This window comes from Corvus cornix, chromosome 7 (assembly GCF_000738735.6).
Source record: "Corvus cornix cornix isolate S_Up_H32 chromosome 7, ASM73873v5, whole genome shotgun sequence".
NCBI classification, from domain to species: domain Eukaryota; kingdom Metazoa; phylum Chordata; class Aves; order Passeriformes; family Corvidae; genus Corvus; species Corvus cornix.
Genome location: NC_046337.1, coordinates 21167108 through 21183732, shown reverse-complemented (window position 1 = coordinate 21183732; position 16625 = coordinate 21167108). Strand labels below are relative to the sequence as shown.

The 16625-nt window shown below is 44.4% G+C and overlaps 1 protein-coding gene across 4 annotated transcripts; it reads right to left on the bottom strand.

Moving 5' to 3' along the window:
- Positions 1-453: 453 nt before the first annotated feature.
- CDCA7 (cell division cycle associated 7) lies at positions 454-15659 on the bottom strand. 4 transcript variants are annotated; one of them, XM_010406759.4, is made up of 10 exons: positions 13142-15659; positions 7970-8095; positions 7453-7563; positions 5770-6021; positions 5312-5389; positions 4435-4626; positions 3866-4006; positions 3290-3439; positions 2574-2710; positions 454-2264 (listed from the first exon to the last, which is right to left on the bottom strand). In XM_010406759.4, exons 2-10 carry the CDS (start codon positions 8033-8035, stop codon positions 2234-2236), a joined length of 1158 nt encoding a protein of 385 aa, XP_010405061.1. In that variant the 5' UTR covers positions 8036-8095; positions 13142-15659; the 3' UTR covers positions 454-2233. The 4 variants fall into 4 exon arrangements, with proteins under 4 accessions (XP_010405061.1, XP_039411526.1, XP_039411528.1 ...); XM_039555592.1 differs by lacking the exon at positions 13142-15659 and adding an exon at positions 9611-9704; XM_039555594.1 differs by lacking the exon at positions 13142-15659 and adding an exon at positions 9611-9704 and having other exon boundaries at positions 4435-4623.
- Between the last annotated feature and the right edge of the window lie 966 nt (positions 15660-16625).

Below are 16625 nucleotides of genomic sequence, written 5' to 3'. Positions count from 1 at the left end.
GGCTACTTAAGAGCTTGTTTGTAAAAGAATAAATAAATAAATAAATTTAAATGGCAGCCACATTACTCCAACTTGTGTCCAAAATTTTATCCTCATCCTTGTCAGCTCAGGATGTAGGCATCAGGTTTAAAAAAAAGTAGAGAAAAAGCAGAAGGGTAAGCACAAAGCACACATGCCTAGAGCCTGTATCGAGCCTGAACTAAGCACTCTGTATTTTGACCATCACAAGTGAGTCACCAGGTACCAAACAATTCAATCCAAGCAGCATGAATATCAGAGCAAGCCTGGCTCAGAAACACAGGGCCAGAGACAATAAGATGTCCAAGTCCCACTGCTCCCCCACGTATGACGGGAACAACCAAGTCCTTTATGTCACAGCATAAGTTCACCTGAAAGTGGTAAAATAGAAGTACAGCTCTAACAGGCTTTTTAAAAACAGTTCAGAGATGAAAATATTCTAAATCTGAAAATCTTTATTTTCAAAATGAAAAATTTTGTACAGAACAGCACAGATCTGAGTAAATCTAAATACAGCAGTCTCTGTAATATAACACAAGGGTCTGCTTTTAGCACAGTACTTTCACACTCTAGCAATCAGAAGGCAAGCCAAGCAATTAGGAGGAAAAAAAAACCAACCACTTTTATCTGTCAGAACATGTATTTCTAAAATGAGTTCCTTCTTCACAAAATGTACCTAGAGGGAAGAGCACTCTCCACACCTCAGATTGCACAGCTATTCACACTATAAAAACAGATGAAGAAAGGACAGGAGATTTTCTATAGGAGAGATGATTTATGAAACAGAACTGCAAGTCTGAGACATAAATATCTGTTGTTTCTAAATTCCTCTCTCCTCCCCTCCCACACACACTGATGCAATTCCCAGAAAGGTATGAACTGCGGATCATTTTGTGTACACACAGTGCAAATACGGCGCAAACAGAGAAGTGTAATCCCATGTTGATTTTTCTACTACTAAACTGTACATTATTTATAACATTACCTTCTAAACCTTATACAAAGCTTACACAGTAGTTTCCATAACCAAACTAAGCACATTTACAAACTTTGTGGTTCTCTGGATGCAATTTTCATGGCACCTTCTTTTCTACAACACTGAGTACAGGAGACCCCATGCACTCAGCATATCAGAATTCTTCAGCTCCATTTCTGCTGTACTTACATTTCACAAATGTCATGTGAAAGAACCTTCAACAATCACACAGAGCCAGATACAGAAACATGCACTGCCCCTTTTCCTGATAACCAAATTAAACAAGTTACCACCTTTCATCCACTTGAAGCTGGCCAACAGCCACATGAACTGCCACCCCTCTGCTTCACCAAGCCCTGGTCTGGAGGTATCCCTCTTCCCCAGGACCACTGCTGACTCTGCAAAGCAGTTCTGCAGCTGCAGCAAGAACAGGGAGAAGAGAGTCCACGAACATAGTCATTTAACACACGAAGCATTCTGTTTCAGACAGTGGTCACTACACAATGTATACCAGTATGTTCACATCACATCACCAGTAGGCAATGCTAGTGCTGTGGAAGCTTTCAGCAGTGGCCTTATCTCAGCAAAAACACAAAGTGCCACGTCAAACGGCTTCTGCTGCATTTTTTAATTCAGAGAGTCTCCCTTCAAATGGCCAGGATGAACTTTTAGTACTCTATAAAACCAAATATTAGTGCTTGAAGACTGCTCAGCTGCAACTTACAGGGCTTCCTTTTTGAACTTAAGAACATGCTGCTGTTTCAGAGAATTCTACAATTCCATTTGATCATTAAGTGTCTGTATTGCAGAACTTGGCTGCTTGGTTTTGTGGAGAAAACCACCCCAAGTTTTCAGAATATCTCTATCTTTTTGTAAACAATTTTGGAGCATAAGTATACCTGCAGCAGAGATCGCTGCATGAGTGAAACGAATGGCTTAAAGCCCCATCTCCCTTCAGGAAGAAAAAAACAAGTTACTATCATGAAAACAAGGACTGATGCTATCTGATTTGCAAAGTTGTTTAAAAAGAAAACAATGGCCTCTGGGCAAAGACCTTCATTGAACAGCTTTCCCAACTATGGTTTATACTGAAAAAAATGAAAGGTTTTTATCCTTTTTTACCCAAAAGGAGAGGGAAGCAGGGAAGGCACTTTGTAATCTCATTTGATTAAACAATTCACTGCAGGCAATAATATGACGTAGTTGAAAAGAGTATGTAATTTAAAGGCAGCCACAGCTTCAGTCTTCCATTCCAAGTTCTTGTTTCAGACTGAAAGACAAGTAAAAACATGAATCAGCTTGTAGCAAAACACTGAAAACTCTTTTAGATCAATTAGTGGAAGCCCTGACAATACACACTGAGGTTAAGAGCTAAAAGGCAGAGTGGATGTATCATTTGTTTCAGGTGAGAACCAGTGTATCAGAATAATCATAGGGCAAAATCTCGGATTCTGGAGGCAACACAGACTAATCTTGAGATTTACCTGACGAACTAGGATGTGGACATCTCTGCCCTCCCACTTTTGAGATGCTTATCCCACTGAATGCAACCACGTCACTGACACAACGGCACACTCACCTTTTTAAGTAGGCATGGACATTGTCAAAGCCGTGGTACTTGGCCAGGTAGACCAGGACACCCGTGGCACATCGGCCATCTCGCTGTCTGCAGAAACTACAGTTGCAGATCCCACGACATGGTGGGCACCTCCATGTCTACACAAAGAGAGACAACAACAAGCCCTTTCAGCTGAGACGCTATGCCAGATGCAACTCACACCCACAACTTGGAAGAGTGCCCTGCTCCACAGTGAGTTCTGCAGTGAACATCAGCACTGCATAAAGTTGTCTAAACCAGTGCAAGACTACAAACTCCTGAGTCTGTAGGTGATTAAACTCTCTGTTGCCTGCCTTGCACGTAACCACAGGAAGCATTCCACTCTGTTTAACTCCTACATCACAGCCCACAACAGCAGCACTTTGTCCACAATACAGTTTCTTTCCATAGGGCATTAAGCACTAATGCAAGGCGAAAGAGAACACTGTTCTGATACTCAAACACAAGAATATTTCGGCTGCTGCTCTGTTCTCATACTTTACTCCTGCAAATAACACTACCGAAGTAGTAAATACAACAAGTTCTACGCAACACAGCTCTGTGATTCAGGGTGAATCACGCCAGGACTGCACGATGTACTACAGCACTGTAAGCAGTTCTGTTAAAACTGCTGTCAGTGACCAACACCTCTGGCTGTGCAAGTCAAGCACAATAAACCACCCCTGAGCATGTCTTACCGGGTCCAGCAGTGCTGCTCTGACATCCTCCCCGTATCTGTTGCGGAGGCACGGCCCACAGAACTGGCCCCGCACTCCTACGCAATCAGGGTTACGACAATTTGTCTTGGTGTCTATGGTTTTTTGGCGACACTGATGGCAGGTGGATCCCTAGAACACAGGAAAAAGAAACAAGACATTTAAGATGGCATTTTAGTTAGGGGAATAAGGCATTGAAGAAAATCTCTTTGGGAGCTAGCAGTGCTTATCCTGAAACAGAAAGCCACCTTGCAAAGTTTGAACCAAGACTGTTTTAACACTGCATCTTCAGTGTCTGGTAATCATTCTCCCTGGCTGGTATCACTTAGGTATTAGCTGTTGCAGAGTGACAGCAAGCTAATTGGCTTGGTAAAGGCCATTCTACAAATTCAGGCAAAAATAAGAAGGGGCATTTCAAGACCTCACACCTATTTCTGCCAAAAATCACATCTTTTCTCTCAGTGAGAGGGAGTGTGCTCTCTTTGATGCAAACAAACACAGTGTAACAAAAAAATGACTTCACAAAGTACACATTTCACAAAGTTGGGATATACTTACCATGGCCCTGTTATATACTTTTTCTCTTGCAGATACACAAATATTATCCAGCTCTTCCGCTGTTATGTCCTCAACTGGGCGCACAACGTGTGGAAAAGCCACGGCACCACGGTGACCCCTCCTGGGAGTACGGGCTTCATGCTGAATAGCAAGACACAATACTTTAAGTATTAGTTTCAGCAAAAACTATACAAAGGCAAGGACCTTCACAGCAATGCTGAAGTCTCAAACACCCATCATATATTTAAGCAAAATATAACAGAACTTTGTACAGACATATGATATGCATGCAGCTTTAGCACCCTCACTTGATCTGTCACCTTCGGGGTGCAGCGATGCTACTGATCTTGCTTCACTCCTTCTGGAGTGAAAGAGGAAATGGTTTTCTAAGGACAAGGAAGGGGAAGTGCAGAACACGTACAAAATGCCCCCCCCCTTTTTTTTTTTCCACTTCTTCCAAGGCCATGGCATACTGATAAACCTCATCAACTCTATGAATTGCTGTTCTCTTGAAAGAGTACAAAACCACCCTCAAAACTCACAACAGGAGAACCAGACCTTCATCATACCTCCAGGTATTCGTCAGACATCTTTCTTCTTCTCACTAAGATGTACCGGTCATCTTCTTCCTCTTCTGGTACAAGAGTAGGAGGACCTTCAATCAAGGACCTGGACCTTGTGTGAGGCCGAGAACTTCGGTCTGGGTTCCTCCTCAAGGCACATTTGGGCAAGGAACGCCTTGGAAGTCGCTTTGGTCCCTGCTGAAGTTTAAAAGCCCCTAATGAAACAGGTGAAAATACAGATAGCTCCTGTCCCTACTGAATTCCTCCTCTAAAGATGCCTTCCTCCCAGCTTTTCCAAAGACGTATCTATCCCTGTCCCAATCAGAAAACACAAGGTTAAGAAGATCCTAAGCAAATTCATCTTAAACATTCTGCTAGTCTCAGAGGAATAGTCAAAAGCAGCAGAACCTGTGTCTATGAGGAGTTGCAATTTTTAGTGTTGTTCTCATCTTCACCCAGCTTACAAATAGATCAGCAGTGAAATTCATTACACTGCTGATTCACAACCTTCTTTAAAGTTAGGCTAAATGCCAGGTGTTTTTCAAGGCTCCAAGTTCACAGAATATTCAGGTCTGAGCTTCAAAGTCTGAGCTGCCCCCCCTTATCTCCAGCCTTTGTATAACCGCATATTTACACAGCACCTTGTTTAGTTTTATTGGCCTGTGGAGACACTTAACCTTTCTAAATTAATCTGTTCTGCTTTATACTGTGACAAATCAAAAGAGAATTACATAATGAGGACACCTGTTTTAGAAAGCAATAAAATTCTAACTGGACTTTGATTTGCATGGTTTATTAAGTTTTTTCATTGAGAATCCTGCTTTGTAATGTCAGAATTTGACTCTTAGAAATCTGAAGGCAGATACAGCAAGTTTATACTCACATGACTGACAGCTGGCAACGATTTTCTCCCACCAAAGATACCAGAAACATTTTGCAACTCAGCCATTAGTTTTGCAAGCTAACAAGAGAAAGAAAAATGAAGCAGAGCCTTAAAAGGGTATTTATGTGCTATTACAGACTACTAGGGCAATTGGCTAAAAGTACAATTACTTATAGGAAATGCAGTCACTCTTCAACTCTTTACATTTATGTCTTATTTATGTTTTAGTGACTGCAAGTAATTTGGAAATACTCAAACTTATTATGTTGTTAGGCTTGCAGCCTATGGATTTTCATATGCCAGTAAATGTAAAGTATCAGATTTATATTTTAGGAATGCAAATTTGTCTTAATGCATTCATGCAGTTCCCATTACAGTGAATTTAAACAGAGGTCCCCCAAGAGTCAAAAGGGAGGGGGGAAAAAGGGAGGGTCCCCAGGGAGACATTGAGTACTTGCCATTGCTTTGTTTTCCTTTATGTTTAAAGCTCTTTTTTCTAAAAACATAGCACCGTTTTCTTCAGTGTCAGAGTCTGAATCTGGAGCAGGCATCAGTGTTTCAGGAACAGGTTCCATCTCACCCTTCCTCCTCTCCGATCTTCGAGGTGGAAACCTCATGGCTACTTTCAGAGGAACAGGGCATTTCTGCCCTCTCTGATCTATCGCACTTTCAGCACTTGTATCATTCTCCTCTGAATCCGATTCCAATTTCTATTAACAAACCAGAATGGAAGCATGTAAATCCAGGAGAGCTGCTATGCAGGTAAATACAGTCAACAACATTTTGTCTGGGAGTGGTTTAAGAGGCTACCTGGCTGAAATCCAAACATCCAGTCCTAGTGTTCTAGTGCACTTTGGAGCGGGAGGGAAGGAGATGGGACACGGGGATAAAAACCTCTCAGGAAGACCTACATGGTCGTGCCAAACACACCAGAAAAGGGAGTGTAGGTCCAGTTGCAGCAGTGTCAGCTGTCACTTGCAGGTCTAATAGCAAAAATAGTTTGTGTGTGTGGTGTGAGAAAGAGAACTGCCTTTAAAGGGCTCAGTTTTGCTACATATAGCATTTGGCTGTAAAAAAAGACACCATGTAGTTCTCTGCACAAGGTCAAACCCAATTTTGTAAGCTGCCAAGAACAGCCATCTCATACTATCAATGATAAAAAATGGAAACTTCCTTCTAGAGCCAGCCAATGAAATAATTATGAATAAAATCCCAGTATTTTCCAATCTTTGAATTCTGATGTCTTGCTTACAGATTCTCCTAGAACCAATGGTTCAGTGAGGACATAAATTATTTAGTTAAAAGCTCATTTTGCAATGGGCTTTGATTTTTCTTTTTAGACACAATAAGTCTGATTTTGATCAGCAGTAACAGTGGGCATCAAATGGCCGTTTTTATTTACACAGGGTTTTTATTAACCAGGTATGTGATTTTGGTTGCACTTTATGTGCAGTTATTGATTCTTTTTTCTACTTATCTATTCCAGCTTTGTCTCCTACTTACTCTCTTTAGTATTGTTTTAACTCAGACGTGTCTTCTTCCAATTAGACATTTTTCTTTTCTAGTCATTCCTCAACATGTCCTGAAGTTATGACAAACCTGTTTTTGCCAAACGTGGTACTACTTCAATTTCTCTTCTGAATATCGACCACTGACCTTTTTAAGCAATAAAACTGACCTTGCACTGATGTCAAGGAAAAGCAGGAAGGCAGATTTCAGCACCTATCACTATTTCTCTAATGCTGAAAGACATGCATTCCCTGTTACACCGCCAGAGTGGAGGTCTGACTGTGTGTCAAGACACACAAATTTTTCTGAGGTTTGCTGGAGTCCATGGGCTAGCCTAACATTTCGTATTGAGGAAACCAGAAACGTTAGGGTCCAACAGAGTAACATCCAGCAAGACAGTTTTAAGAGATATATTTCAAAATACATGAGGCAGATTTTAAAAGCTCAGAATCTTGAGTGCTTTTCATGGAGACAAAAAGAAAATTAAACTTTGGCTACTCAGACTGTTTACTAAATGAAATGATGCTTCTTTCTGAAACACTGAACTTTCAAGCTGAAGCTGGCATTGTTTTCCAACGAAGAATGTGTAAGAATTCAAATATAAAATAGCGAACTAAAATCAACTGTCTTACCAATGCATCTTGAACTTCATTTTCTGAAAAGCCACAGAAAGATTCATCATCAGAGGCTTCATGAAAAATTTTTGCCAGTTCTTCTTTAATATCCGACCTAAATTTGCATTTCTAAAAAAAATAAAATATCCTTTAACTGAAGTTGCACAGAAAATTATTAGCATTTACAAGTGCAGTACAAGCTAGCTTTTTAATAAAGAAAAGGAAGACTTAAGGCATTTCACAAGGGGTTTCAGAACCACAGCTACAAATTACCAGGCACACTAGGTTAGGTGACATTTCAAAGGCTAGAATTGATAGCTAATCTGTTCCCAACAATTACCACCTAGAAGCACAAGTAAAGAGTGAAATGAAATTACAGCATACCACAAAGGTTTATAACTACTATACAAAAACATAAGCAGAGCAAGTAGTTTTAATTGTGCACAAAACATTTACCAGCTTTATAAAGTTTACATTTTTGTTACCTTTACTAGTACTGCACATATGGAATTATTTGTTCTTGTACTGTACTTACTGTGCTTGCAAAATTATCAGAACCAAAACTGTCACAACTGTCATCAGAGGATGAGGATGTTTCCATGGGAATCAGTTTTGTATTTCGAAAGGCTGTGAAGTTTCTCCTTCCCGAACAACCTCGGCGCTACAAAAGGACAACAGCAACACCATTAAGAAGAGACCTACGGCAGCACAGTAGCTTTTAAAAATATCTTTTTATTGACGCTTAGGATCGAACATTTTAGGATGTTGAGCAATCTTGAATGCAAGTCAGAAAACAAACATCAGCTTTGAAATAAATCTCAGAGTTAGGAATGACAATAGTTTTTACTCTGGTAAAATTCTGATCATTGTTACAGATGAGTATCTTTCAGTATTTAAGAATACTTCTCGTATGCAAACAGACAAGTGGAAATAAGCACATAAATCATGTCATTTCCCAATCATAATAGCCAGTGATGGAAAAAAGTGCAAGTACACGAAAAGCACCTGGAAACCTACTTTGATTCATTTATTACTTTCAGTTTGAGGCAAACACTAAATACTCTGCAGCTCTTAAGAAAGGGCCAAAGAATCCTATCCACAGATTTGAAACAACTGTTCTAGACAAAGCAGTTTGCTGTTTTTTTCATTTCGCCACCGATTTGAAAGATTTTTTTTTTTTATGGGCTTCAGGTTTTCCTTTCCCCGGAAATGTTTCTACTGGCAGTGACCCATTTTATCCCCCGAGGGTGGCATCGATGCGGGGGGGCAGTACCCACGCTGAGGTGCTGCCACGGTCGTGAGCGCTGGCCGCGGCCGGGCCAAACGCTGGATAGACAGGGCTTAAACAGCAGCTGCCCGGGCCAACCTGGAGCCCTCCGTCCTCTCCCCAGCACCGCTCTACTTGCGGGTTTTCGCTTCACAGTTTCGCCGAGCACCCAACAGCGGCTCGGCCCGGCCGGCCCCAGACCACAAAAGGGGCGGCTTCTGGTGCCGCCCGCCGCGGCTGAGGGTGCGCGCAGCCGGGGGCACGGCCCGCACCGAGGGCCTCGGGCACGGAAGCCCAGCCCAGATGACCCGGGGCGGCCAGGGGCTCGCAGACACGCCCGTCCCCTCAGGCGCGGTCCCGCCAGTGCCTCCCCCGCCTCCCGCTAAGATGGTGCCGCCCCGCACACACGCGGCCCAGCCACCCGCCGGCCGCCGCGCCGACCCCTGCGCCCCTTCCCGCCCGTCCCGTCCCGTGGGGCCGCCCCCCGCCTGCCTCCGCGCCCTCGGCGAGGCGGGGGCGATGGGCGCATGGCTGTGGGCCGCCAGCTCCCCGCCGAGCGCGACTCCCAAGCCGAGACCCCCACCTCAGTTAAGGGCACCGCCATGCGCGGGCCGCCCCCATGCTCCCACCGCACTGCACGCGGCGGAGCAGGAGACCCGAGGCTGCCGGTCCGAGTGGTGGGGCTGCCCCCACATCGCTCTCCCTGGGGTGCCCAAACGAAAGAGCCCCCCCACCCGACCCCACCAGCCTTCCGCAGCGCGGCTTAACCCAGCTTGCTCTGGTTCGCAAGACCCCGGAGGGCCCCGGGAGCGGCGGCAAGCTCCACAACCTCCCCCCTCCCTACAGCAGCAGCGATCCGCAGCCTTGCGGCGAGCCCGGCGGGCAGCGGCGGCCGCAGGCAGCGCTCACCTGCGGGCGCGGCGGGGCCATGCTGGCGGCGGCGGGCGAGCGCGGGGAACTGAAGGTTCGCGCCAAAGCGGCTGGACCGCGGGGGGCGGGGCCCGGCGGCGCCTTTCCCGCGTTGCCGCCCGCGTCCTGGCAGATGCAGCGCACACCCCCACGGGATTGGGCACCCCGCGAGCTCACCCCGCGCCCGCCCGCCCACCTCTGCTGAGGAGCTCATCAGGTCTCCCGTGATGTCCCCGAAGGGGCCAGTGCGGAGCCCCCTTTTTTTTTTTTCTATTCGCGGTTTGAGCTTTGTGGAGCTGCAAGGGCCTGGCCCGTGGCGCGAAAAGCTCCCGGGCGGAACGCGGCGGGAGTCGGGTGCAGAATGGGGGCGGGGGCCGCGGCCGGTCGTGCCTAGCCGGGGCCTGCTGGGAAGTCCCCGTGGTCTCTACGCCTTTTTTTAAAAAGCAGTTTTTATATGCCATACCTAGGTTGGCTCCACTCTGAAATAAACCCCCCAAACCTGCCAGTTTTCAAGGGCAGCGGGGCTTCTCCACGAAAGAAAGCCAAGGGTCTGTGCCCCGGCTGTTCCCAGCAGAGCCCGCACCCAGCACCGCCTGCCAGGCAGGGTAGTACAAGTACAGTGCGTCGGAACACTCACCCCGCAGCGCGCAGGCTACCCCCAGTCCCACGAGGAATGGAGGGTCGCTTACCAGGGCCCCACCGATGAGTGAGAGGAGTGAGACGAGGTGACGCCTCTGCTCCTCGGGTAACAACAGTTCAACAGAATTTTACAAAGAAGTTGGCTGCCTTGCCCTTTGCAATCAAAATACTATTTGAAGACGGGCCAGAAGAAAATAGATCAGTCATTTTAAACCATTTTTGGTAACATGTATAATAGCACGTTAAATCAAGTGCGGCCGTTAAACACAGCAAAATAACTGCTATGCAATATTTGGCAGCGATAGTAATGGGAGAAGCCCTGAAGAAGCTGTATGGGATTTGTGGCCCTGGTGTTTGCTATAATCCTCTGTTTATCCTGGGGTTTGAGCAGGGCTCAATACCAGTGCAACTCTTGCTGCTCAGCATTTCCAGGTGCCTCCCTGACAGCAGGCGAGTCCCCACTGCAATCGGCTGGAGGGAGGAGGCCCCGTGCACGTGCAAACCTGTGCCCGTGTAAGGCAAACCACGAATCATCTCTGAGCCAAAGCCTGTAAATAGGCTACAGCACAATAGAGTACAAGAGCCCTCACAGAGGTGTTCTATTTTCTCCGGGCATTATTCTTCCTGCGCATGCTGCAATCTGTCACGTAAAAGAATCTCCATTTTAAATAAGCCCATAATTACATACTTACCTGCACTGCTGGCTTCTCAGCACACACACAAAAGCAGACAAACGAAACCAGTTCTCCAGAGACCAGACCACACTCCATTCCTCTAAATCCAAATTAGTGGAAGATTGCCACCCAGATGGCTTCCAAATAAGACAGCTCAGTTGGGAAGAGGGGGATGTTTTCTGAATTTTGATGTAGTTTTACTTCTTTCAGAAAAAGAAATCTACAAATACTTATTTACTTACATGGAAGAAGAGATCCAGTTTATTAAGAGTAAAAGCCCTTAACATCTTGAATCACTTACCAGAATTTTACTAGAGAAGTAGCCAACCTTCACAGCTTTTAAGAGCATCATATGAAATGTTATGGAGTACTGATGGCACTAGCTGAAGCAAAACTTCAGACTGCAGTTAATTTTCCGTGTAATGCTTAATGGAAACAGCATTCTTCAAATCTTCAAACTGCACATGTAGTTCAAATGGCTTTCAAATTAATAGGCCAGAGCAGAGATTTTGTGGGGAATCCAGACAGAACATTTTGTGAACTGTATTGTCAAGGTTTTTTTAATATGTGAAAAATAATTATTTTATTGAAAATTGTGTATATCAGCTCACATATTTTACAGATGACTGGGGATAAGGGAGCAGGAAAGGGAAAGAGAAATGGGATGTATGTGAAGGGCAGAGGCTTCCCTTCCTACAGCGCACAGCAAGGGTACCAGAAAATTAAGGTCTGTAACTCAGGAGATGGTTGTTGTGACCTGTGACACTGTGATTTCCCATTTTCATCCTCATGGCCTGCATGGCCCTGCTCTGCCCTGCAGGGCACAGGTGCCCTCAGCGGATGGGCAGAACAAACTTACCAACTGGCTTTACCATGATGGAAAAAGTTTTTCTGTGTTTGTCAAGACATAGGCAGCACCACTGTCCTACATCTAGCTATTAACAGAAGCTGAAGACATGCAAAGGTGAACTCAGGTGAGCATTGCATTTTCAGCCACACTTACATTAGGCTAATGTGAGTAGAGGAAAACATCCCTGCCCATTCAGTCCCCCAGTCAGGGTCCTGCACAGCCTGTCCAGTGCTACCAGCCAGCTCACCCCTCAGGGCTCACATGTCGGCAAAGATCATCTGGAGTATTTTATCAGGTGTTTTCAATAAAATAGTCTGTTAAGGTCTCATCTTTCCTTGAAATGAGCTGTCACTACATGGTAGCAGCCCTTGGAAGACCTGCTAAGGGAATTGGCTGAAATTATGGAGGGACATGCAGTAGATTGAGCGTGCAATGCTTTCTGCATCTATCTAGGGGAATCAAAGTTGTTTACATGTTAGGAGCTTCAAGCAGTAGCGAGAACATGGACCTCCAACAATAGCCCCATTGTCAGGAACAATAGATGTGACCTTTGGTCTGCTGGGATGAAGGACAAGGGCTGTTTTCCATGTCACCCCGCAGATTTTGGCTGTTAGCATTGTAACACAGCTTTTCTCTCTGGAGGCAGGAATCCTGCTGCCCTGTCCCTGGCTCTCCTACACAGTTCCTATCTTAACTACACTCAACACACTTTATGCTCCTTTCTCTTTTTTTTTTTAAATTGGAGCTATACATTTTTACCTGCTGTTATGAATGAGTGTTTTAGGACACCCAAAGAATCCCTGGCAAAGGTATCAGCAAAAGCATGTTTAATATAACAATGAAAGCATGACAAAGTTCATTGGCAAGGTTCACTCTACTACTTACTAGATGGTTAAAGCACATAGAGAAAAATTGTACTGAAGTCTACAATCAATCTAAAACTAAAATCAACCAGAAATTATCTACATGAAAAAAGGGTAAGGCCGAGAAAGACTAAGGATAAAAAAGAATAAGGGAGACCCTCCCATTGAGTCACAAGGTTCAGAATGGACTTCCTTGACAAACTTAGCCCCACACCTGAAAAACGGTCTAGGTGTAAATGTTTTAATGGCACTTAAACTCAACAGCACTTAATGACAGATTAATGTAAACAATTAAACAAAAGATTCTTACAGAAGTTACTATAGCACAACAGTAACTCAGTAATAGGCCTAACTTACTTACAAACCTAAACTACTTAAGAATCTAGGAGAGCAACATTCATAGTACATTTGCTATACCACATTCACACTCACATGCGGACCCAAAGGAGTACACACAAGGTATATACATTTCAAAAGTTCCCTTTGAATTCAGCAAAGTACTCACATCGGATGCCTTTGGATCTTCTCAGTGGGCAAAGTGTTGAGTCTCGAGGAGTGGAGGTAGCCCAGGCTCCATTGTTGGCGATTGGTGGTGGTCCCCCAAGTATGGCAAACGTGAGTGTTGGCTGGCCCTGGGAGGCCCCACTCAGGGGGAGGTGCTGGTCACAGCCTGCTGCGGTCCAGGAGGGCTCAAAGGGTCTCACTTAGGACTGCTCTTTATAGGGTCACAAAAGGGTTGGCTTTAGCCATAGTAATTTTCCATCCTGGCCACAATTTGGGTCAATAATTTTCTTCGAAAGTCTGGGAACAAAAATGTTGTTCCACTTGGGTTGTTATTCAGGCAAGAAAAATCAGTTTTCAAGGCTGTTCGTTAAAAACAGCCACACTAGAAAGCATAAGCTCCTGGCAGTGTTTCTGTTAAGTTCAAGAGGACCTTAGCCCAGGTGGTGTTTGTCAAGGCCAAGGCTTAATGAGTATTTCTGAGATCATAGTATGGCCCAAGGGTGGGGATGCACCACCACACCTGCCTAAAATAGCATGTGGACACATTAGTTAATGTCTGTGTGATGCTAGTATTTATTGTGATGAGACTTGCACAGTGACACATATTTATGGGTGCATGCGTTTAAGAGGAAAGGGAGAGTTTGGATTCTCATGGCCACTGAGTACCCGTAGCACAATGCAATGACACGTATCTTAGCTCCACAGGAAAGAATAAGACTGCAGCCACTAATGACAGTAATTAAAAATTTATGTAAGAGCTGTCCAATCACCTCTTCATCTAAGCAAATTATAGTGTGTTATTGAAACCATTAGTGCAATAAAATGAAGCTAAAAACATTTTGCATTAAAATAATCAGACATTGATTTATGATGTAAATTGTAAATCGGTAACCTATAACACACACTAATTGTTTTTCTCTCTCCTGTAAGGTGTGTTTCTTGAAAAGATCTGATCAAGCATATCTCTTTGTTCACACATCACCCTCCAGTGGCTCACACTACTATACAAGACATAATAAGGTGTATAATCAGGTAACCTGCTATTGATTGCAATCCAGAAAGGACATACTTGTTCTTACACAGAACATCACTTTTGGAGATTTAATTACAGCTAGACCTCTATGTGTTTGCTGGACATGCATTTTTATGGAGTACCTTTTTAATGTAAATACCTTAACACTATGCTCTCATAGGTAGAATCAGATTTTGTAAAATAAATATAATATTTAATATGTACAATCCGTTTCTAGTAAGACCAGCTGTACTAGCTCCATAAAATACCTCCACAATGCAATTAGTATCTTTTTCCTTTTTTTTCTCTCTAAGGAGAAATAGATTTTCTCCTTTTAGTTTAACAGGTTTCTATCTCCTTGTGCTTTGCTATGATTTTCTTGTTAGTAAAGGCTGTGTGCCAATGCATCCTGCATGTTGGATTGAAGGTGGTCATGTCCAATCTTATCCGATACTGTATTTCTTTGACACAAACTGCCAAGACCACAAAAATCAAAAGAATAAGAGAAGGAAAACCAAAGGAATAATACAGATCAGTGTCAGAAAAAGTGCAGTTGATACTACATTCATCGGTGCACTAAGAAAATGGCTGAAATGTGGTCATTTTTGATAGAAACCTTAATGATTATTCCAAATGTAAGTCACAGCAGATCATTTGGAGCCCAGAGCGTTATGATGCACATTATGGGAGCATAATTACAATGCTCATTTGATTGTCCTGTAGCCATTCCACAAAATGCATAGCAAAAAATGTTGTTCGAAAGTAGCTGGTTTTGATATGCAGTAGCCACTTTTAAAAGCTCAAAATCCCAGCCCTTTCATTGTTGGGCTTTGATTTGTATTTCCCTTTGAAAACGCAAATTACATTTAGTCACATCATAAAGAAATCATTTACAAAATGTTCTGCAATTGTATAGCTGTGGGAAACAGAAGGCTATCAGGAAATAATCAAAAATACTTACTGTAGTCTCTTTTTTTGCCCTTTTACACGAGCTTTGCCATTGCCTTTTTGCAAATGTTGATTTGCATTGCCTCCACCAGCCTTCAGCAAGATGTGGTTGCTGGGAGAGGATGGGGGTGGGAGGACATGTGGTGGCATAACCTTCTCCCCAGGGATCTCTCTCCCCAGGCAGCTCTCTCAGGGGGGAGGAAGTGAGGGGGACAAGTAGAAAGAGTCCCTCAGGGCTCGCTAGTGCCTGCCACAGGTTCCCAGGGCACATCTCAAGTTTTCAAGCCCTTGGGTTTTTTCACAGCATGAGGAAAATGCCCTCTCTGCTGCAGGGAGCCCTCACCTTGCCTGCTAAGGCAGGAAAAGGAATGTGTGTGTTGAGCCCCAGGTGTACCAAGCTACTTAATTCTGCACAGCACAGTGTCCGTGTCTCCGCCCGCCAGCACCTGCCAGAGCGCCCCGGGAAGTGTCCGGGAGGAGGCTCCGGCCCCGGGCAGGGACGGGAGCAGGGGCTGCGGCTGTGCGGAGCCTGGGTGCTGCTGCAGTGGGAGCTGCAGGGACGGGCTGCACCCCCCAGCTCGCATTTCTCCCAAGAGGCCACTCCTCTATCCTCTGAGTTGTTCATCTCAAATGCCCTGGATTTACATTCACTCAAACGTGATCTTGGCAGACCCTTATTAGTGTTATTGCCTTAACAGACTTCTCCTCTCTAACCTCCAACTTCTTGCAACAAACTGGCTTGAGCTGCTAAGCATGGCAATTCATTAGATAAGAATGTTAGGTAAAAACCCTTATACGGTGGACACACATACAGAAAATAATTCTGTCAGATGCAAATTTCAGAGGTAGCACAGCTATTTGATTCCATTTTGTGATAAGAGATGCCATGTCATGTCACAAAATGGACATGTCAGCCCCTCAGTTTGGGGTTTTTCCACAGTTACATAAGTCACTGCCCATCTTTCCCAGCCTAAAGTAATAATAATTATTATTATTATTATGTCAAAGTGCATTCTCTAGCACAATCCGAAAAATCAATTGCATATATTTGATGCACAGTCCAATCTTCTTGGCAGCAAGTCTGCAAGTTATAGAAAGTCTTAAAATACGTGGGATTTTATCCTGAGCAGCATTAGCTGAGCTAGAGAGCAGGACAGAGGTGAGGGATGCCATGGCTGGGGACTGTTGCTCTCAGTGAGGCAACATCTGCTCCTTCAATCAGCTCAGCAAGTTGCCAGATTCTGGTCAGCATGCTGTCATACATGGCCAACTGCTAGAAAATAATCAGTGGGAGCAGGTAAGATAGAGCAAAACTGCAGTAGCCAGTTCTTTCTTTAAAAAGTAAACCATGTCCAAAAGCAGCCATCCCCATTTCACAGCAAGAAAGCAGGTTCTCATGGGGCATTAGCTCAGTCATGGCAGTGCTGGGGGGAGGCACAAATGGGCACCCCCCCCCCCCCCCCCGAATAGGGACTGTTTGCTTTCTCTAGCACTTCATGGAAATAAACCCCCCAGCAGCAACAAC

What these genes read in the sequence shown, in the direction of transcription:
- CDCA7 (XM_039555592.1), bottom strand. Translation starts at nt 9,631, where the DNA reads ATGGCCCCGCCGCGCCCGCAG. An exon ending in CTGATAATTTTGCAAGCACA is followed by an intron (nt 7,564 to 7,969) that starts GTAAGTACAGTA and finishes TATTTTTTTTAG; the next exon opens with AAATGCAAATTTAGGTCGGA. An exon ending in TAAAGGAAAACAAAGCAATG is followed by an intron (nt 5,390 to 5,769) that starts GCAAGTACTCAA and finishes TTCTCTTGTTAG; the next exon opens with CTTGCAAAACTAATGGCTGA.